Source organism: Dama dama, chromosome 16 (genome assembly GCF_033118175.1).
Source record: "Dama dama isolate Ldn47 chromosome 16, ASM3311817v1, whole genome shotgun sequence".
NCBI classification, from domain to species: Eukaryota; Metazoa; Chordata; class Mammalia; order Artiodactyla; family Cervidae; genus Dama; species Dama dama.
In genome coordinates, this window is record NC_083696.1 from 18,078,739 (window position 1) to 18,102,949 (window position 24,211).

At 35.7% G+C, this 24,211-nt stretch overlaps 1 protein-coding gene across 2 annotated transcripts in view; it reads right to left on the reverse strand.

The window, feature by feature from the left end:
- Window positions 1-10,628: 10,628 nt before the first annotated feature.
- Window positions 10,629-24,211, reverse strand: part of SMC2 (structural maintenance of chromosomes 2) — a 48,349-nt gene continuing 34,766 nt past the window's right edge. For both annotated transcript variants that reach the window (XM_061163516.1, XM_061163517.1), the window contains 6 exons: window positions 23,897-24,091; window positions 21,784-21,984; window positions 19,221-19,337; window positions 16,009-16,169; window positions 12,528-12,675; window positions 10,629-11,660 (listed from right to left, as the gene is read on the reverse strand). In XM_061163516.1, coding sequence (XP_061019499.1) covers window positions 11,502-11,660; window positions 12,528-12,675; window positions 16,009-16,169; window positions 19,221-19,337; window positions 21,784-21,984; window positions 23,897-24,091 — 981 coding nt within the window. In that variant the 3' untranslated portion in view covers window positions 10,629-11,501. The remainder of the gene's footprint in view (window positions 11,661-12,527; window positions 12,676-16,008; window positions 16,170-19,220; window positions 19,338-21,783; window positions 21,985-23,896; window positions 24,092-24,211) is intronic.

The window sequence follows — 24,211 nt, forward strand, 5'->3', positions numbered from 1 at the left end:
GAAAGGGAATTGCTAATATTATTTAGGAAAGAAAGACTGAAAGTGGTCTAAAGGCATTATTCTAGAAATAGGAATGTGGGTGGAGAGGGGGAGGGCTAATTTTCTGTTTAATGTTTACATATAAAATATAAATTGAGTTCCTTCTCCCCTGCACATCCATTTTTATTATAATATAAATAAAAATAGTTACAATAAGTTGAATGATGTAATTTAAAGTTTGAGGATGAGGGAATATCCAAGTATAGTTCTAGAAGTCCAGCACTACTGTTAGTGCTTCCTAATTCTGTTTCATATGCATGTACAATGGAAAGGATTTAGGCGGTTTGGGGCAGTTTTGCTTTCTTGGAAAATGGCAGATAGCAGAAGTTGTTGTTTTTCAGTCACCAAGTCATGACCGATTCTTTGTGACCCCATGGAATGAAGCATGACAGGCTTCCCTGTCCATCATCTCCCAGAGTTTGCTTAAACTCATGTCCATCGAGTCAGTGATGCCATCCAACCATCTGCTCTCTTCTCCTCTTGCCCTCAATATCTCCCAGCATTAGGGTCTTTTCCAGTGAGTCAGTTTTTCACATCAGGTGGCCAAAATATTGGAGCTTCAGTATCAGTCCTTCCAGTGAATATTCAGGGTTGGTTTCCATTAGGATTGACTGGTTTGATCTCCTTTCTGTCCAGGGGATTCTCAAGAGTCTTCTTCAGCACCACAGTTTGAAAGCATCAATTCATCGGGGCTCAACCTTCTTCATGGTCCAACTCTCACATCTATACATGACTATTGGAGAAATCATAGCTTTAACTAGATGGACGTTTGTCAGCAAAGTGATGTCTCTGCTTTTTAATATGCTGTCTAGGTGTGTAATAGCTTTTCTTCCAAGGAGAAAATGTCTTTTAATTTCATGGCTGTTGTCACTGTCAGCAGTGATTTTAGAGCCAAGGAATATAAAATCTGTCATTGTTTCCACTTTTTCCCCATCTATTTACCACGAAGTGATGGGACTGGATGCTATGATCTTAGTTTTTTGAATGTTGAATTTTAAGCCAGTTTTTTCACGGTCCTCTTTCAACTTCATCAAGAGACTCTTTAGTTCCTCTTTACTTTCTGCCTTGAGGGTGATGTCATCTGCATATCTGAGATTATTGATATTTCTTCTGGCAATCTTGATTCCAGCTTCTGTTTCATCCAGTTCAGCATTTTGCATGATGTAGAGCCCACCAGGGTTCCCCTGGTGGCCCAGACGGTAAAGAATCTGCCTGCAATGTGCGAGACCTAGGTTCAATCCTAGGTTGGGAAGATGCCTGGAGGAGGGCATGGTAACCCACTCCAGTATTCTTGCCTGGAGAATCCCCATGGACAGAGGAGCCTGGTGGGCTACAGTCCATAGAGTCGCAATGAGTCAGACCAGCACTCTACATATAAGTTAAATAAGCAGGGTGACAATATATAGCCTTGTCATACTCCTTTCCCAATTTGGAACCAGTCCTTTGTTCCATGTCTGGTTCTGTTACTTCTTGACCTGCATACAGGTTTCTCAGGAGACAGGGAAGTTGGTCTGGTATTCCCATCTCTTGAGGAATTTTCCAGTTTGTTGTGATCCATACAGTCATAGGCTTTAGAATAGTCAATGAAGCAGAAGTAGATTTCTTTTTGGAATTCCCTTGTTTTTTCTATCATCCAGTGGATAAATATTACATTCAACAGATAACTTCTCCTGCCAGATTTTCTAACAAAAGTGATCTATGAACTGACGCCACATTCTCTCCAAATAACTGCTGCCGATTCATTGTTTTCTGAGTCATAGCAACCAAAACGAAGGTGAGGGTTTTAATAAGCTCATTTTGTAACCTTGTAACATTAAATAATACATACTTGCTATAATAAAATACCAGTTGAAATTGAGTGTTTCAGGTGCAAACAGGAATTTGTATTAAGAATGATAATTTGGGTGAGAAGCTAAAAACTAGAACTGAAAATCTCTGAACGTGTGTTCTCAGGAAAGAAAATGTTAAAAACATGAAGACTGCTAATGGCAATTTTAGTGGAATCTGTCACAACCTGCACCAACCCATTCATTTGTTACCACCCTGAAAGATTCAGTGCTGAGAAATTCTTCCATTGTGGCGGTTGCTACATTTATAAACGTAATGTGCAACAAGCCTTTTTATCTGGATTATTTGATAATTTTCCCTGTGACATGTTGGAGAGCATCAGTGATATAAGGGATTCTGCAATTACTAGATTAGCTGGCATTATTCTCAAAAACTTTTGATGTTCTTTTAGAGAAAGAATGTATGTATGCATCAACTGCTTGTTAGTTTATTTTTACTTAAAAATATCCTAAAGGTCCAGATTTTCTTCCCAGACAAGCAGATGAAGATGATGCAAGGCTTGATGAAAGGCTTAGTGTGGGCTGTAGTTCTAGACACTGAGACTGGACCTGGGAGGGAAGTAGGAACACGGCTTTGGGGGAAAAAAATAGTATTGGGGCAAAAACTGTCCTGTAGAAATTCTGGCAAAGACCTACCTGGAAAAGCATGCCATTAAACCTTAAAAGAAGGCCAGGCAAAAATGGAAGAATCAGGTTTGTCAGCAAGACTTGAGCAGGTAGGGTCAGGAGGGAAATAGAGGAGAGTGCCTGAGGCAGGGAGAAAAGAAAAAAAAAATGACTTGTTTTGATGCTCTGTTACCCAGACTCTAAGGCCTAAGCACCTAATATAGGCCAAACCTTATTTCTGTCCCAGGTTAATGAGTTAAGCTTGTCGTCGTGTCTGTGGTTTAGACAGCAGAAGGGACCAAAAGTTACAGTGGGTTTTCATTAATGTGCCTGGAGTTAAAAAGGTAGTGAATTGACAGTTTTCACACCCTGAATTTGAGTTTGAATTTATCAAACTTACAGTTTAGTTATAGATGGTGACTTCATAATAGAAAGCAAATCAGAAAGCCTATTATAGCATTAGGTGTGGTTTCCTTTTCCAACAACTTTGCCTAAAATGCAGGAACATTTTAATTATATTTCTGGTCATTGCTCTTGTTAGAATTGTGCTAAATTTTCTAATTTCTAAATGGGGCCACAAAACATTTGAATAATTTTTGTCTGTTTTCCTTATATATTTTAGGAGGAAGTTTCAGTTTGATTCTCTTGATATCTGATTAGATTTTCTAGCATCAGTTTTCCATTCAGTCCATTCAAATCAATTTGTTGAGGACAGTTGAAAGTCAGACTTTCCTCATTCCAGTCCTAGACCACCTTTCCAGCTTCAGTTTTTAAAAATGAGGCAAAACAGTTTCATCTTATACAACATATAACATCAGTTTCAGTTGTACAACATGATTAAATATTTGTACACATTGTAAAATGACCACCACAGTAAGCCTATTATAACATCATCATACAGTTGCACAATTTTTTCTTATGTAACTTTTAAGATCTCTTATCAAATTTCAAATATATCAATGTAATATGGTATTAACTATAATCACCATACTGTACGTTACATCCCCATGATTTATTTTGTAACTGAAAGTTTGCACTTGTCAACACTCTTCACCCATTTTACCCATTCCCTCCCTCTGGAAACCACCAGTTTGTTCTCTGTGAGCTTAGGTTTCCTGTTTTGTTTTAGATTCCATGTATAAGTGAGATCATATGTATCTGTCTTTCTCTATCTGACTTATTTCACTTAGCACAAGGTCCTCAAAGTCCATCCATATTGTTGCAAATGGCAAGATTTCCTTCTTTTTATGGCTGAATAATATTTTAGTGTATGTGTGTATGATATTTTCTTTATCCATTCATGCATCAACAGACACTTAAGTTGTTTCTGTATCTTGTCTCCATATCCTGATGGGAATACAGTTTAACACTTTTTTTTTTCCTATACCTTGTATATTTCAAGAAAGGTCAAGCATGTACCATGTTCTAATTTTTCTATCATAACAGTTTGGTATTATCAATTTCACATTATGAAAAAGGCATAATAAATAGGTTATATTTGACATTTTTACAGGACTTTGAAAAATTAAAAATTAGACCCCAAATGGGTAAGTTATTCCGGCTCACTTTCCTTAGTCCTAAAATAATGGGCAGGAAGGGTGTTCTGAAACTGTTACCGTTCAGGGTGGAGAAGCTCTATCCTATATAAAGTACAGTGGAATACAGGTGTGAATAGTAAAAAATGCTACTGTGAGAACCTTGACTTTGTCAGAGAATAATGATCCTCTATACAAATTATGCAGGTATATCTTTGATACACCATATTGCAATCTTTTTCACATTGCAATTGGAAGATCTCTAGGGATACATTCTCAGGTCTGTAATGCTTTCTTGGTTCAATGTTTGTGGTTTTATTTTGGTAAGTTTAAAAATAAGGACATATTTGGGGTTCATCTCAGCAACTTGCATCTTAAGCACTGCCTGGTGATCTCATTTATATTGGGTTGCCCAGAAAGTTCATTTGAATTTTTCCTTAACGGGTGTTCCTATAACACGTTAGGGAAAAGCCTGAACGAACTTTTTGGCCAACCCAGTACTTCTGTAATTCTCTTTAGCATGAACTGGAGGTATTTCAATAGGATATGAAATTAAGGAAGTATTCTTAATATGGACACGTAGTAGGTGATGAGAAAATGACACTATAGCATGCTCTGCTAGGTTTTATAGTGGCGAAGAGTGAGGAAAGTGGTGAGAAAATGATTCATTACAAGATTTATGTTAACATGCTGCTACTCTTGAGATAATAGAGTCTCACCCTAAGCAGTAACTATTTCACCTTCATCTGCATAATTAGATGTTATTGAGCTAAACTTGGTTTTGTGGTTTGTGCTTATTTTGTATTTTTTGCTATTTTTCCGTTTTATGAAAATGGAAGGCAAAAGGGGGTCATCTCAAAGTTATGTTCATATTTAAGTCTTGTGTGAAAAGGTTTTCCTTTTAAATAATTTTATATTTTAAAATAATATTTTAGAAACAGTTGTGTAGTTGAAAGATCATGAACCTTGGAAGTAAAGAGATTCTCAAGTTCTGATTTTGTGGCACCCTAATTGAGATAAGTTAACTTCTCTCTCTGTGCCTGCTTTTATCATCTGAGAATGATCACAGGAGCTTTGTTATTAAAATAGGTAACAGATGAACCCATGTGCAGTCAATATATGCTTGTTTTCCTCCTTCCTTCTTTCTCTTTATTCTGAATCTACATTTCACCTTCTAACCTTTTCAGTAGCAACCCACCAGGGAAGAGCATGGCCCATCGATTGGCAGCTCAGTGCATTTTTGGTCCATTTAGCCCTAGTGGAAATCACTTGAGAGAGGGAGTGGAAGATATGGCTAATGCACTGGAATTATTTATAAAAGTAAATTACTCATGCTGTTTCTAGTCCCCAAAAGCACAGGTAATCAGGATGTACTTAACACCTGTCTCCTTAGGCTGAGCTGGAAGCAATCTAAGGATAAAAGTCTCTTTTAGACTTTTTTCTTCAAATTAACATCTGCCTTGAATTTTTAATACTAAGTAATTAGCAATAAAGCAAACTTCTATACCTGTTACTAACAGATTTGAAATTATCTTTTTGATTAAATTTGGTGTGAAATAAAAACCTTTCAATTTTGGAATACAATGGTTTAAACAACTTATATACTTTTCACACCTACAGAAACAGAATAGCAAGTAATAGATAATAAAAGGGCTGACACTATCAATTCTTTTAATTCTTTAGGGGAAAAAAATCTCTTCCATGAAATCTTCGCTTATAAAATTTTACTGTGAGACTTCATTGTTACATGACAAAATCCTGCATGGTTACATGTAACATGACAAAAAGACTGCATGGTTACATGACAAAATCCTAACAGTAACAGAATGAATATGAGTTAATCTATCATCTCATTCTAGTTAGTTTGATAATCCATACAGTGTGGTAATGATTTAATACCATGGTCTGGTCCATCTTTAACTTTTATGATTCCTTATACTCATTTATTTAGCAAATAATCTTTGCGATCAATGCATTAATAGGTTATGAGCTCTAAAGAGATGCACTCAGCAATTCATAATCTACTAGAACTAAGACTTGTGTTCAATTACTACACTTTGGGATTTTTCTTTTTTTTTTTTTTTGGATGCCCATTTGAGGGGAATGGGAATAGAGAAGGACCCAGAGGTGGTGACTTTTGAGCTGAATCTTGAGGAATGGGTACTGTTGGTAGGACGGTGTAGTGACTATTCCACATAGACGAGCATGAGCAAAACATGAAGAGGGTTGTGTTCAGGAGTGGCAACTGTTGCAGATTGGGTGGAGTAGAGATCCTTCATAAAGGCAGTTAGCTTAAGATAGGCTGTAACTTCTCTAAGTGGGTGATTAGAAAGCTTAGAATGCCAAAATGTTTACCTAGGGTAGCAATGTGCACTAGGACCAATATGTAGAATGGAACAAGAGTGAACCTTGACGTTTAAAAGAACTTTAGATGCTTAATGACCATCAACAAACAGAGCTCATCCTATAACCTGCTTAAGAAAAGTTGCAAAGAATTGTATGTTTCCTAATCCCACTGAAGAAAACACTGATCCTTCATTGATTAACAAGAAAACAGACAGCTTCTGCCTACCATTCTGTCAAAGATTTAGTGATTAGTAACCATATTTCACTAGATCCTTAGACCTAATTGGCAATCTGTTCTCTACAATGGATTTAAATATATCACTCCTTGCTCTGACCCATGCATGACAAGTATAAGAATCTTGCCAATGCAAAATAATATGAATGTTTTCTCAGCTCCAGGTACAAAGCAGTAAGTATACCCAACTCAGTTTGTTATATCATAACAGCTAGGAGTATGGCTCTTCAGCCACACAGTGTGAGTCTAAATTCTGCCTCCACCCCTTTCTAGTTGTATGACTTTGAACAAGTTATTAAAATTTCCTGTCTAGAGTTGAGAATAAATACGGAGTTGGGAACGGGAGGAATATTAGATAATGTGGATATTCTTTCTTGATACAAACAACAAAAAGTGACAGCTTCGTAAGCCAGTTGCAATGTGGAATCTGAAACCAAAAGTTCTACCTTGTGATATTAAAATCACCCGTCTTTCCTGTAATTAGAATGGCTATTTTACCCATCCATGATTTTTTTAACGTGACACATTGGTCACTGAAAAATACCATTCATTGAATTACACAGATCTTCAAAATGCTAATACATTTCATACAACAATATTTTTTAAAAACCCATGTTAATTTGCCATCAGTGTTATTAAAAAAGTCTTTAGTAATTGAACTGATCTCAGGCTCACAATGAGGAATACAAGGTTGCCAATATTCTAAGCTACAATTATTTGCAACATGTATGTTAGGTTCTCCTGACAGGCTCACTGTTCATTTTGAGAAATGTCTAACAAATACCATAGACTTAATAGTTTGTCTTAAGTTATCTTTTCAAGTAAAAATGGAATTCCATGAAAAAAGGTTCTTCACCCAACTGAAATAATTGAATTTCTGAAAAATAACCATCATGTTTTGATATGCAACATAAGTGCTTTATACATAATTCGCATTTAATCACTGAGATTATTAGACGTATTCAGGAAGTTGATATATAAAATAACTCTTACAGCTTCATTAAATACACTCAAAATGCCATTTTAAAAAATTCAAATGCAGGTAGTGAATGCAGCTGGTACTACTCATACCCCGTCGCCTTGACTTAAAGCGACAGCAGTTTCACTACCATTTTGCACCATTCATGCAAATATGGAACATGTGAACAAGTTCTTTCTTCATTTTGCATGTGACTCTGTTAACTCTGTACATTGCAAGGGCTTCCCTGGTAGCTCAGCTGGTAAAGAATCTGCCTGCAATGCAGGAAACACGGGTTTGATCCTTCGGTTGAAAAGATTCCTTGGAGGAAGGCATGGCAATCCACTTGAGTATTCTTGCCTAGAGAATCCCCATGGACAGAGGAGCCTAGCGGGCTACAGTCCATGGGGTTGCAGAGTCAAACACCACTGAGCGACTTAACACAGTACATTGCAAATTATTTCTCTGAATCTGTGGTTTTTGTTTTCCTGTCTTTTGAAGAGATTTTCAATTTAATGTTTCTTTTTTTTTTTTACGGCTTGTTGTTTGTCCTAGGAAATCTTTGCCTAATCTGTGACCACTAAAATTGTCTTCTAGAAGTGTTGTGACTATTACTTTTAGGTCTATGACTCATTTTTAGTTATTTTTCATGTATGTTGTAAAGGGTCAGTGCTTGTTTTCCATATACGTCAGCTCCATCTGTTGAAAAAATCTGAAAATTACTTATTTTTTATAGATGTTAGATTGTTTGCTAATATTTTCAGGATTTTTGTTCATGAGGACCGCTGTCCTGTAATTTTCTTGTTTTGTAATGTCTTGGTCTAGTTCTAATATCAGAACAAGGCTGACCGCATGAAATAAGTTGAAAATATTTCTTCCCCCTCCATTTTCTGAAAAATTTTGTGTAATGATGACTGGTGTTATTTATTCCTTGAATGGAAACATTTATAAGAGAAACTATGGGATTGGAGTTTTCTTTGTGGGAAGATAATAACTTCAACTGTATTCATAGTATTTAAGGCTATTCAGATTTTGTCTCTTCTTGTGTCAGTTCCAGTGATTTTTATTTTCCTAATTTTCCCATTGTGTCCTATGTTGTCAAGTTTACTGACATAAAAATGGTCATAATTTGTATCCATAATTAAAATTCATAGTGGCAACTCTTCTTTCATTCCTGGTATTAGTGATTGGCAGTTTCTCTGGTTTATTTGATTGGTCTAATTAGAGATCTACTGATTCTATTGCTCTTTTGAGAATCAAATGTTGATTTCATCGATTTTCTCTTATTTTTCTTATAAATTGTTGATTTTTATCCTCTATTATTTCCATCTTTCCACTTAATTTGGGTTTGCTTTATTCTTATTTATCTAGAATAAAGATTAAGGTAGGTGATAAAGAATATCTACCAAAAGCCTGTAACTAAGATTATATTCAGTGGTGAAACACTGAAAAGCTTTCTTCCTAATTCTGAGAAAAAGGCAAATATGCCAGCTTGCATCACTCTTACATACAACATGGAGCTGAAAGTTCAAGCCAGTGTAATAAGGCAGGAGAATAAAAAAGATAACAATTAAAAAAGAAGCAACTTCCTTAATTTGCAAATGACGTGACTGCGGGAGTGGGGGCCTGTTAAATCACTCCACCATGTACTGTAGAAGAGGGGTTCTCATCTCTGCTTTGGAATTTGCTGTTAACATACCTGAAACGCCAATAACAAAAATGCAAGGAATCCTTTCTTCGAGTGTTGGCGGTTTTTCCCTAAGTTTCACATGGTATACATTAGTCATCCAGACATCTCGTAAATTTACTATGTATAACAAATGCAGATGTTCACGCTATCAGAGAGGTAGTGTATAAATAGGTTCTGGAGGCTAACAGTAAGATCTGTATTTTGCCGGTCACTAACTGTATTAACACCGTGGGCAAGTTTCTTAACCTCGCGGCTCAATTGAGTTTCCTCAGTTATATAGTGCTAATGATAATAGTATTTACCTCCCTGGGCTATTATGAGAATTAAGTGTGAAAACATGAATGAATACAGTGTCTGATGTATAGAAAAAGCTCAAATACTAGTTACTCATATTATTGTGAAACAAATGTTCCCATTCCCCTTAATGTGTTCCCTCTAATTAAAGATTAATGACAACATTACTCACAAAAGTTTAATACATTAGAGAATTTCCATCAAAAAGCAAGATTATATACATAGACAAAAATTGGAAAAGCAAACAAATAGAAAATTTGTTGGCAGAGGAAAGAAAATTAGCACATATGGTAAAATAGTCAATCCTACAAATTACTTACAAAATTATAATATAGAAATTAAATACCATTTTATAACTAGTAAATTAGAAGCATTATAATTAACAGCCACTGCTGACCAGGTTGGAGTCAACAGGTATACTATATTGACAACAGTGTGAATTAATTCTTTTTGGCAAACAATTTGCAATACATTTGGAAAGAAATCTCATGAAACTGACGGGCTACAGTTCATGGGGTCACAACAGTTGGACACGACTTAGTGACTAAACCACCACCACCATCCTTACGTCTACTGTATACAATACCGGGCTTTCCCGTAACTCAGCGTCTATAGCTTTGTCTCCTCCTCCAACAGAGGACAGAACAAATTCCATATTCAATCTTTCCAATGTGCCCCACAGTATCAGTTACCTGGGTGTTACCTGACATCCTCAGCTATGTATGAGGATGAAGGATGAGAAATATTAAACCCAAGGCCAGGAAGTATGAGCCTATACCAGGAAAAGGATACCAAAAAGGAACAAAAACTCAGTGGTAAGAAGAAATGCGGGGCCAAAATAACATGCCTGAGGTCAGGTTAAACCACTTCAGAACTTTCAAGATGTGGAGTTTGGAAGACATGGTTCTAGGGCTATACTGAGAGGTACTAAGAATCTTATCAGTGGTATTCTTATGCTGTTTGTTAGCGCCATCCTTTGACATCTTAAAAGGAAATTCATCATTTTGAATTGGAAAACAGAGGACACTAAGAAATAGTCATCAACTTTTGAGTCCTTTTGGTAGAACAGATGAATCTATTTATTTATATGTGTATCTGACTAAAAGAAAAAGATTAACTTGGTTTAGTCTGCTGGCTCCTATATTCTCACTCACCAATAGACGGTTATTGATTGGATTATGAAAAGGCTAACAAAATCTCTGACCATATTAGGAGACTTCAGATAAACCTGCATCAGAGAGCAGCATGCAGAGGATACCTTTCTCCCAAGCTCTTATTACAATACTCATAAAGATTAAAAAAAAAAAGACTGCACAGACATATTACTAAGCATAATATGATATTCAAACATCATTAAAACAACAGGAATCTGTTTAAGATCTGCTTTCTATTTGAGTCTAAATCAGAGACCTGGCACTGTCCTCAAGGAACTAAATACAAACAGCTCAGTGCATGCCTCGCAGCTTTCTCCGTGTTCCCTCTGTTGGTCCAGCCACGTGCTATATGATTCTTCCTCACCTGAATGACATTATTAGCAACAGAAAATACTAATATTACCTTAGGAATTAGCTAATTATTAAAAGCTGATTATCAGCTATATTTATTCTATAATTTAATTTCATCTGCTTCTTGGTAATTTTGCTCTTACATACAAAATTTACCACCAACTATGTTATCTCAGGCTCCCTAATATAGAAAAGACTTGTGTAAGAAAAAACATTTGGTGACATACATAAAATCACAATTACAGTAATTGGACCATAGTTAACACTGATTCAGAAAAGAGGAATTTAGGCTGTTATAAGTGATTATATAAGGAAGAGAAAATGGGCTAGGTAACAATATTAAATTTTTATATAAACAACATGAATCCCAAGTTCTTATAAAGTGTATATTTAAAAAACAGGTCAAGGTGAAGGAGTGAATCTTTACTTTTAACTTCCATATGTGATCATTTGTGTCTTTTTGCCTTGGATTCGTTTTCCTTTGGAACTTTTCCGTTTTGACACTGAGTAAATCTGGCTACTGTAGAAACACCATCCACAAACTTGGTTTTGAAAAGGACGTTTGCGTTGTTGAACATACCTTCTTTTAGGGATACCACAATGAACTTAAGGGAAAAAGGAAAACATAAAAAATTGTAGCATCCTTGAAGTTCGCTCTTTTTATACTGCAGTTAAGAATCATTTGGAAAAAATTTGACTTTGTTATCTCTTTAAATGCTGGGCTCCAAGCAAATGCACATAATAAATAGTTATCATTAGGTACCTAAATGAATTCTTTCCATATGCAGTTTTAGGAGTCTCTTAATTTTACTGTGAGTGCTTCATTACCCAAGTTACTACTTCCTGCTGGCTGACTGCTTGTTGCTATCTTCTCCAGTTAGTATCAACTGTCTTATTGCTAGCTCTAAATGCCACTGTTATCTGCTAAAAAATGCCATAATAAATACACAATCTATGATAACTATAAGCGAAGCCCCCCAGAACTGTTCAATGCTTTATCTATATAATCGTATTTGGTAGCTGTAGTTACTGCAGCAACAGTTCAATAAAAAACTGTTTTTAGCTTCAAGGGTTTTTCTCTGCTTTTTAGGAGGAATGAAGAGTATCCATCAAGCAACACATGACTTTCTGATAGATTTTCCAGGTACATCTTTGGAAATAGTCTTGTTTTGATTGTGCATCTTCTGGCAGCTAGCTAGAGAAAATAAGTAACCTAAATAATTCCAAGTGACAAAAAAAATAGATTCCTCTTCATGCTATAACCTGCAATTATAATTCCAGGCTCTTTCTTTAATAAGAGATGAAAGCCTCTTTCCTTCTGGAACCATTTGAATAGAATTATATATTTAAAGAGATATACAACACCTTGGTATTCCTCAATCCTAAATTCCTTATATATATTGACAACTACTAAAGAATAGTTTTAGACAAACAAATCTGAGAACTATTCTGAGCCTCTTTTTGGTTCTTACCTGAGAATGTGTGAAATGAGTACGTAGCATATGTCCAATATTCTGAGTATGAGAAAGATCCAGGGCTGCATCGACCTCATCCAGGATGTAGATTGGGGCAGGTTTGAAAAGGAGCATGGACAGGATTAATGACAGAGCCACTAAAGACCTAAGAAAAGAAGGCCGAAGGAAATACCATCAAAACTTGATTTTACCACTTTTTACCAAAGCGCTGAAGCAAATCTGGTATCCTATTATTATGAATAGTGCTGATTTAGCTGGAAGGTAGTTATAGAAAAAAGAATCTTAAAAGTTTCAAACTTGAAAACTTTTGTTGTATTAAAGTGTTTCTTTTAGTTTAGCTTTCCATTCTTCCCTCTCTTCAAGGAGTGTTATTTTGAATAGAACAGTTATATATTCTTCTTTCTTGTCAGATAATTAGAATGTTAAATTTAGCATCTAATCTTAAGAGACATCATATTACTGTTAATAGTTTTTCCTTTCCTTCCCCAAAACTCTTTTTCAGTTCTTTTCTATCCCTTTTAATTGTAACAGATTTTGTTCTAATCTGGTATGAAGAAATACAATACTTCTCATAATATTTTTTCTTAAGCATTTCATTAAAAATCTTTATTTACTGTAATGTAAAACATTTATAATTATTTAAAAATAGAATTAAAATTACAGTAACAGCTGTAATACACTTAACTCTATAACTTCAAATATCTTCTAGCATGCAGCACTACAGTAAACAGTCTAAGGCTTACTATATTCCAATAGGGTATTTATTAAGAAACATGTAAGTGGGGGAAGAATGTGTGTAGAAGAAGAGGGGGTCTAGGAAGGTGAAAACCAAATTTTCTAGCAAAGGAAAGGAATGAAACAGTACAATAAAAAGCAAGCAAGCTGACCTCTACCCTACAGGGTAGCTGAGGTCATTAAAGCGACCTAAAACTGCTTTTCAATGGCTTTCTCTGTGCCGAATATTTAAGGCATCAAGCTTTCAACTTAATCATTCAGGAGGAAAAAAAAAAGGCTCACCAAGGGTTAAACTACTATGCTAGACTGTGGTATATGTGAAAATAAGTTTATATTGTCTTAATTATGGAAATAATTTTTAGGTTCCAGTAAGAAAATAAGCAAATATTCTCTATTTTCCTCAAAAATTTTTTCTAGGACTTTGGCAGAAACAATTAAAAGATGTTGGGATCTATACTGCGGAATTCAATTTTGATTGACCAGGCAGCAGAAGCTGTTTTTTTTGACTCTTAGAACATTTAGGAATTTTATCAATAATGAAAAATAAAGAGTGGACTGCTATTCTATTCATAAAAATGACAAAAGATCTCATAAGAGAAATGAACAGATCTTAGTATTTTCTACATCCAAAGGAGAAGAGTTCCATCACAGCCAAGAGCATATGAGAGCAATCAAGGAGTATGGACTGTACATCCTGCAGGGGGAAAATATAAAATTAATACACATCTTCAATTATATGAATATTCACAATTTTCTCTCAGGGGGTTTTAATCATTTGGCTCTCTGCAAGTAAGGAGTTAGGCCAAATGATCTTCTAAAGTTTCTCTCAGTATGCTGTCTGAATCACTGTGTAAGGTTGGAGAAACTTTCCTGAAGTCCAGAACATATTATTTCCAGTACTCTTCATTGTTATGTAGACCCAAGTTTCCATTTGGCACCATTTTCCTTTTACCAGAGAACTTGTACAGTTCTGCTGGAATTAAATGCTTCCACCTTTTGTTTTTCTGAAAAGATATATTGCCTTCAACATGAAGAATATTTCTACATACAGAAGTCTAGGTTATCACATTTTTCTTTTAGCACTTTATAGATGTTGTTCCAGATTTCTGGCTTGCATAGTTTTTGACAAGAAGTCTAATCATTCTTATCTTTGTTCCTTGGCATTTAATGAGCCTTTTACCTCTGGTTGCTTTTAGGATTTTTTTTCTCCTGATCCTTGGTTTTCAGCAACTATGTATGACATGCTTTGCTGTGTTATTGTATGTGTAGGAAGCGAGTGTATACATTTATCCTACGTGTGAAAGTGAAATGTGAAGTGTTAGTTGCTCAGTGGTATCTGACTCTTTGCCACCCTCATGGACTGTGACATGCCAGGCTCCTGTCCATGGAATTCTCCAGGCAAGAATACTGGAGTGGGCAGCCATTCCTTTTCCAAGGGATTTTCCTGACCCAGTGATCAACCCAGCTCTTCTGCATTACAGGCAGATTCTTTAGCATCTGGCCACCCCTTATCCTACCTGGGCTTCCCTGGTGGCTCAAATGGTAAAGTGTCTGCCCGCAATGCGGCAGACCCGGGTTCAATCCCTGGGTCAGGAAGATCCCCTGGAGAAGGAAATGGGAGGCTGGTGGGCTACACAGTTCATGGGGTCACAAAGAGTCGGACACGACTGACCGACTTCACTTTATCTTACCTGGGGTTCACAGAAATCAAGTATGTGGATTAACAGAACTCATCAAATCTGGAAAATCTGGGGCTGTTATTTCTTCAAGTATCTTGTTTTACCTGTTCCTCTCTTTGAAATTCCAATAACATATATGTTAGAGCACTCAATGTTGCCCCACGGGTCACTGAAGCTCTTTCTCAGTGTAACTTTAATAGTTTATTGCTATGTTTTCAAATTCACTCGTGTTCCTTTTAATGTTGAATTTGTTATCAATCTCAGGCAGAGAACTTTTCCTTTCAGGTTTTTTTTTTTTAAATCTCTAGAAGTTTCAGTGGAATCTTCTTTAATAGTTTCCATTTCTCTCAGCTTGTAATCTTTGGAGATAGTTAATGTAACTCTCTTTAACTTCCTGTCTGCTAGTTTCATCACCTGTCACTTCTGGGTCTGTTTCTCCTCTAAGTTATAAATCACATTTTCTTGAGTTCTGCCTACTAGTGTTTATTAGATGCTGAACACTGTGATTATATTGTTTACAGTCTCAACTTTGTGGTCGGTCTTTTAATAGCGTTAGGCCTGCAATTAACCTTTGCTAAGGTGTGTCTAGAACAGCCTTCACTTTAGGGATGGTGCAAATATAATGCCACGATGTATTTCCCTGGGCCTTCCCCAAATTCTAATATTCCTTCATTTAGTAAGACTACTAGGCTTTGTGTGGGTTTCCCTCCCTGCATCTGCAGTCAAGAAATTACTCCTAGGGAGAAACCTAGAGTAAACACTGGACTCAGCATTTTCTTTCTTTTCTCTCAGGACCTTACTCCTGGTTCATTCATTTTCTAGTATCTGAAAATAATTGTTTCTCCTGTATTTGGTCTAGTTTCCTAGATGCTAATCCTTATTTCTACTTTGTTGCCTATCATTTTAATCAAGTGTTCTACTCAGAATTTATAGTCTCACAGATTAGACTCCTTAAATTCCACATGCAAATATAGAAAAGCAAATCTGAAATAAAATTGGGAGGTGACGAGTTGATGGATTATAATAAAATAAGAGGAATTATTTCAAAGGGATTACTCACTTACCTCTGACCACCACTAAGTTCAGTTAGGTTTTCTTTCCAAGTATTTCCTAAGGCAACCTTAAACTCCAGACCATCCAGCACAGTCTGCCCTTCTGGTGGTGCAAGCATAGCATTAGCACCAGGCAAAAGAGTAGAAAAAATAGACCCAAAGTCCTTGTTCACCTGGATGAAAAAATGATTTATATTATAGAAAGTTTTCCAAGAAAAATCAAATGACATGTATACTTGCAAACCAGCAAGTGAATTTTGTTATCTGTTACTCTTGTTTTGAAGTTGGCAAATTATGGTCCATATGACAAATCTGGTCATGCCCATTCACTCATGATTGTCTATAGCTGCTAGCAACACAACATAGCAACATTACAGTCCAGTGGTTGTAACAAGAGTATATGGCTGTGATATATTTGTGTGTCTCTTTACAGAAATCATTTACTGAGCTTTGCTCAAACTTTGAGGGGAAACTACAGGCTATACCTCTAACACTAAGACGAAGTTTTGATACAACAGGCGGCCATGGTTGCAGGAATCCTCAGAGACACACAATTGGATAATATAGGAGATTGAACTTTCAGCTGGAGGAGAAAAACAAAAACTTTTTTTGGTATAATTTGTTTTCTGTTGGCTGATATGGTAAGACAGGCCTGTCATTATCAGCTAACTTTAAAAACCTTAAGATCAGTGAAGTCTAGGAGAAAAAGAGGCATAAAATCAAATGTTCTTTTCTATACTTCTCACAGATTGTCAAGGGGCAGGAACAGAACTGAGCCCCAAAAGAAAAAGGCTGAAGAAGCTACTTGACCTATCCCCGTTAAGTTGCAGCAGGAGATTACACAGAGATTTAGGACCAATATTCTAGGCTGTAACTGAGTAATTTCTGTGCATACACACTTGATCACTGACTTGAGAATTCAGCCATCTGTCTTCAGACATGACTAATAATCTCAGAGGTTCACCAGACAAAACTGAGTGTATACATGCATGCACACTGCCACTCCCCCCCCCCCCCCCCGGCCCACAAAGATGTATGACAGGCAAATTCTCCACATTCGAGTATAAAATTCAAGTGCAAATACATATTTTATGAATATCTGTAGTAATAAGGAAATCTCCTAGACTTAAACAGTCTCCTAAATATAAATTTGCTAAGGAACATATATTTTAAGAACAACTGCACAAATGCTAATAGCCTACACAGAGAAAGTAGAGTCTAGTTTTATCTGGGATAGACTTCCGGAGCTACACAAAGTTCATTACAATGGGGAGAGGTCCACTCTTTTTATGGGGGAAAGATGGAAGATAACGTATAGTTTATAAACACTTGAATATTTTTGTCCAGACAGGAGAAAGGCAGCTCAAAATTAAGACAGTGAAATGCTAATAAATCCAAAAGATGACCATGGGATCCCATGTGGATTATTCAAAAGGGAAAAGACAATCTTATCAGTTAATAGGTAGAGAAGAATACAGCCCTATCACAGACAGGAAATAAGCTGAATATTGAAAATCCAATGAGGTTAAGAAGGAAACAAAAATACAACCAGTTTCCAAAATACTCTGGTGTTGTGAAGGAAGTACACTTGAAGCCATAAGGAAAGATGGAATGCTGATAATAAATACCTACCTCATTAGGTTACTGTTGAGAATTAAATGGGAAAATTAATAGGAGAATACTGTCTGACGTATATAATAAGCACTCAGTAAATTTACTTGGTTTGGGAGAACTTTAGAGACTGGAGAAAAATCAGTTTAAAATATAAATTTGTACTTGAATTAAATCCAGCAACCATGGGGAAACCAAGAGACAGAATCTCAGGTCTAGTGTTAAATCCAAATGTTGTACAAGGATACTGGGGCCAACTTTTTGCAAGCATTTTTTAAATGACAGAAATACTACAGGGAGATGGAACACTGAAAAGAAGTTGTAGAGCAGGAAAAATAATGCAAATGAAAAAGACAACTATTCTGCCATTATAAAAAATAAAGTTCCTGCAAAATTAAAAAAAGAAAAAGTGATAAGGTGCCCAATTAAATCTGAGAGGCCCAGGCTTGCTAAAATGCCAAACAGCACAGCATCTATGAAAGCTTCTGACTAGCAGTCTTTTGTTATGGTAGGAAAACTTTACAGAAGCTAAGGATTATGCTAAAGGAGACAAATCTATGCAGCCAGAGAAGTAGAAATAACAGTAAGGAACCTTGAAATCTGCTGAAGTTGTCATAAAACAAAACCAAAATGGTTAATTGGGATTCTGTTGAATATGAATCCTGGAAATACTGACTTCCCAATTAACCAGTTCTAATTCCTAAAGAGCAACAAAAGGTAATTTTAACTTAAGTTCTAATTTAGGAAAAGAGAATTCCAGTTTTCCTACATTTTAACTATTACGATCTTAGGCTAATTTCAACTTTCTAAGCTTTAGTTTCTTCATTTATAAAATAGAGATAATTATCAAAATTATTAAGATAATTCATGTAAATAAGAGCAAATGGTCTGTTAATAAATTATACTTACATAAAAATAACGTATTTTATAATTATTAATCTAACATTATAAAAATGATTTGCTAAAAAACCTAAGAATGTATAATACTTATGAATTCTGAAACACAATAATTTGTAAGTGGAATACAATCTTGCTATAGAAATATTCTTAGCACTATTTGACCTCTGCAAGTCACAGCAAGAGAAACTGAAGAGGTTACAACTGAAGGGGTCCTTTGGACAGGTATTCCAACAATCAGCACTTCTGCAATATGAAACAGATAATGCTTCCAGTTTTAAGCAGAGGATGAGTAAAGGGTATGGCAGATATTTGGAAGAAACCTTAGAATACTGTCCAATATTAGAACCTATGATCTCATGAGAAAGAGGGCAAATACTGTCCCTTTTAAAGGTAACCCAGAATTAGCAAGTGATGGAAGAAAGAAAAATGGGAGAAATCTACAAAGTTAACTTAATATAGCTTAAGAACCAGACAAGCAGATGATGAGACCATGATGGAGTGACAAACAAATCTTTCCAAGTCAGTAGTAAAGTCCAAAAGGACAAAATGCTTTAAAAAGTCTACAAGGTTTTAATTAAGGTATGAGCATGTGCCTCCTTCAAACACAAAAGTTGTTACTTCAGATTTATCTTAGAATACAATGCTATTAACATGACGTCATCTTCCATCTTTGCCTCATACAGAATAAATGATAATATTTTGGGTTCAAATACCTTTTGCCAAGCAATATTTATGGCTTGGTTTTTCTTCTGGTCCAGGTCCTCTATAGTTGCCAGGATTTTGGATTTGTCATTTTCTACAATTCTCTTCTTCTTCATCAAGTCATTATACTAGTAAGATAAAAAGCAGACTTAACTGAGAAAACTAAAAAATTTCTATTTTAGGCTTCAGTCAAGAATAAAGAGATTTTATTATTTTTATATGCAATACATACAACTCATTCTTACCAAAAAGATACACTACATTGAGTTATAACGTAAGCCAAACTGAGGAAAGTAAATATATCTATATGTAAAATTCAATTACTATAGCTGAGAATTTATAGCACAAACTCTTGAAACATTTTGACTCCACTTATATTCCCTATCTACCCAGGAGTCAAGGCAAAAAAAGGAATATTTGTCATGTAAACTCAAAAGTAGCCTTGCATGCAAGGTCAGTCTTAGCAGTGACATAAAGGTTTAACTTTTTAAACTCTTTACCATGATGTATAAAGTCCTACATAATCTGGCTCCTATTTGTCTCTGAACTTTTGGCAACACAGTCCTCCCCAGGCTCCAGCCATATGGCCTCATTTTCAGCTTCCTGAACATAAGCTCCCTGTAGCCTTACGGCCCCTGCACTGTTCTTCCTCCGCTTCAGACATGACTGGTGCCTCACGTTTCCACTCCAACATCTGAGTGGCCTTCTCTGCTTAATGAAGAAATTTACTGAAAAAAATTTTGAGGGAGGCTACAGAGGGATAATCAAACCATGAGGAGCAGCAGAACTTTCTAAACATCCTTTTAACTTATTTCTCCTCACAGCCTCGCATGTCAAGGCGGTTTCATATTCTCCCTGAAAAACTCTAGCCAGTCTTGCTTGCTGTCCCTCTCCTTTGTGGAGAAAAGGTTTTACGAGCTTGGCCACATTTTTATACTGTTCCTTGAATAATTCCATATATTTTCTTACATGTGGTGACCCAAAATACAATAACAAAAAAACAAAAGGCAAACCACTGATCAATATAGGCCCTTCCTCTCTGGTATGGAGATGGGAATTGGTAAAATTAAAAAAACAAAACTAGCCTAAGTTATTATTTATAATAAAAGCAAATTTCACGATGTTAAGCAGCTCAAATTCAGACAAAATAGTTCCCTTCCACGAATGTGCCATATATTGCAAAGCTTTAATGGAGAAACGAAAACCAGCAGGAGTATTTAACAGAAAGATCACAGTATGTGCATTATTAATCTGTTTCGTACCTAACATAATATAGATTCTTTGTAGATACTAATGTCAGTAACAGCTTTAAGAAACCCTTTACCAAAAAATTTGTTAAAAGTGATCGAGCTCATAGGTATTACCACTTACACAGCACTCTCATTAACTGTTATACAAATTCAGAGTTTTACAGAATTAAAGAAGATACAAAGCATAATATAAAATTACTCAGATTGCTATCTCCTATGGGGCCATAAAGAATAGGAATTGCTTTCCCTTTTGGGTTTTTCTAGTGACATGCAGACTGTAAAAGGTAAGGGAGATGGATAACACCATCAAGTAACTGAGAGCCTTAAAACAGAGAAGATGCTGCTGGATTTACAGATTAGTAAAACAGTGTCAATGTATACAACAATTTTAGTCATTTACTTATTTAATGGTTCTTGCAATACACTGGAATCAAAGGAAGACAGTGGTTAGAATGACTGGTGAGGAGGCAGACAGCAGGATACAGGTATTCCCTCACTTTTCCAAAGTTCACTTTATATCACTACTTTTACAAGAAAAGGTAAAAAGCATAAATAATATTCAGCATGTGTTCTGCAGTGAGCCATTCCTTACAGAAGCAGCACACACCCTAAGCAGTGAGAGTGGCACCATCAAGCTCCTCATGAGAGCAACACTGAGCATCTCAGCATCAAGCCTCCTCCCAGGGCTTTGAACTGGGTCTGTGAGCATCTGCGATTTATCTCACTTTGCTCTGTTCATCTGTTAGCAAGAAGGGCCCTATGGTAATTGCTTCTTGACTTTATACCATTTTGGCAGGAAGGGTTTCAAAGGAATACCCTACTTTTTAGATAGTGGGGAAAACCTGTACCGTCTTCTTCAAAGCCTTTCAAAAAGACAAGAGAAAGAAATGATATAAATGTGAGGCGTTAACACGATCGAAGTGTTTTTATTTAAACCAAAAATAAGAAAGGGTTTGAACATATTCACAGCAAAAGGAAAAGCAGTGGAAAAGTCATTTAAGCACAACAGGACACATAACTGATGATACAAAAAGAATGAAATAAGAAAAGAAGTAACTGAAAAGGAAGAAAAACAAAACAAAACAAATTTTCAAAAGCATAAAGCAAAGACTGACTCTAATAATTGTCTTGGGGTCATATCTACTGGAGACAGAAATGGCAACCCATTTCAGTATTCTTGCCTGGAGAATCCCAAGGGCAGAGGAGCCTGGCAGGCTACAGTCCATGGGCCGCAGAGTCGGACACGACTGAGTACACACACTGGGGGTCATATAAAACCATCAATGCTACTCATGTTTTACACAGTCATAGCAAAGTGACTTACACGCTCTTCAGCTTCAGTCAGTACATTCATCGCTCTCATGTTGACATTTCTTCCTAGTTTCTCCTTCATTTCTTGCAACTTGTGAAGTCTCTCACCAGCTTCTTTTGGGTTGTTAGCTTTGAAATCATAGGTGCTATTGGGTTGCCCAAAGAGGTGTTTTTCTACAGTAATCCAGTCGTAGTCTTTCAACATTTTGGACACCTAGCCACAAGATGATAATGGAATAATATCATTGCTCACAAACCTATATTTAAAAATTAGTTTCTTAAATATTTACTAATTTTTACAAACATTTTTGAGAAAAATCCCACAATGTCTCATTTGAAAAAAAATTAGATTCATTGTTGATTGTGAACCTGTAAGTATGAATATTTTTACCGAGAGGATAGGCTAAAAAAAAAAAAAAACAGGAAAAGATATTACTTAAGCATCAAAATAAATGTGAACTTAGAGAAATAGTTAAAAAGTGTATGTGGGTGTGTGTGTGTGGGTGTGTGTAAACATTGCCATTATAATGAGATGAGGCTCCAGATTTTACCAAATTCAATCTATTGCTTCAAAAAAACAACTTGTGAAAGTTTAGTCTTATACGAATATTTAAGTCATAGATAACTGTAAAATCATGAAAGTCTAATAGTGATTGGTATCTAATAATTCTTGAAATTATAATCTAAGTAAAACATTACCTTAAATATTGACTCCATCCCCTTGCTACCCTCTTTTGACAAGGCACAGTAAAATACTCATATAATATAGCCATTAAGAATTTTTAATTATAGTGCTTAAGGAAGACTTTCTTCTAGGGTAACTGGTTAAGATTGGTATTGACTGCTGAAAGCTAATCTTTGTCAATCATTCTTATTAATTCCATGAGTAGAGTCACACCACCAGACTCCAAAGTAATATGGTCGTTTCTAGTCTATCTTTCCTGCCCATCTGTGAGCTCCATGAACACGTTCTGTGGCATGCTGCTCATTCTTGTATCTTTAGTGCCTTGTATAAGTATACAATAAATATTTGATAAACTATGTATTTCAAAGAATACTTGACTTTTTAGCAGTTCTGCTTGCAAGTCCCTCTTTCTACCCTCTTCACTTAACTGTAAATAGAATCCCTTAGCAACCAGCAATACTAGTATTTTCAATTATATTTAAAAAGAAAAAAACCTATTAACAGTAATATTAGCATTGGTAATAGTTCAGTGAATCCACTAATACTAGGCTACTAGGCAAATGGGAAATCAATACTAATAAAATATTAGGATATTACCATGTGGTCATTAAAAAAATGCTTTTTAAACAAAGTAATGAACCCGAATAGGCACTCATGGCTCCTGCAGAAAAGGGTGGGAGACTGCCTTGTATGTTCTCATACATACAAAAAATCTTTTTGAAATTAAATCTCTTGTACTTTTATGATGCTAAAAAAGATTTAAAAGGCACCAAACTGTTACACACCAGTAAGAAAACATGATGAGTCAATTATTAAAACCACATAAAGGAAGCCTCCTAACTAAGCAATGAATTCCTGCAAAACTATGCATTTTCTTTAAAGTACTTAGGTTACTGTGATACATGAAAGAAATTTTAATTAAGAGTGACGAAAAAACTGTGGGATAACTTCAAAGACACTGCTTGGCAAAACGTCAGATTTCAAATGAGACTTCGAACACTGACTATACTAATCCTCCTAAGGACATCCTAAACCAACTAAGTCCTTACTTCAGAAGTTCCCTATGTATATTTCTCTGTGAGTTCCCTAAATTCAATTTGCAATAACGTAAAGAATATATATTACAACTATTAATACATTAGCAATTAGTTCTATGAACAAGTGGGGATTAAAAAAAACAGTTATTTCCATGGGAGGCCACTCAATATTTGGTTAAAAACATCTTGGAGATGGGAATAAAGCCCCTGAAATTAAATTTAAAAATAAAACATTTTTGCCATTTGGTGACTGCTGAGAAGCAGTCATAGTTGTATGCCTCAAAATTTTTACACAGTAGTTCTGTCATTTACAGTAAGTTCTTCATTGAGCACTTTACCAGAACATTTCAAAAACCCAGAGGCAAAAATGTGACTAAGAACAAAAACGAACAACACCAACATGCCTTGGCAGCAGCATCTTCAGCGTCCCGTTTGTGTTTGCTGATGTTGTGGTCCAGTTCCTTAATTTTAAGCTGAGATTCATTGTTTTGCTCCTTGTGTTTTGCTACTTCTGCATATTTAGCTTTAACTATGTTGTCTTGGGCTGTTATCACTTCTTTTTGCTTGGTCACCTCTTCTTGAGCTTTATTTACTAACTCCTGAAATGAATAATTACAAGACAACATACAGCAAGGTAAGATGGAGACATTTTTTGCTTTACTGAAAGATTATCCAACAGACTTCTAGACAAGATGGCAATGTGTCATCTACCTTCTACA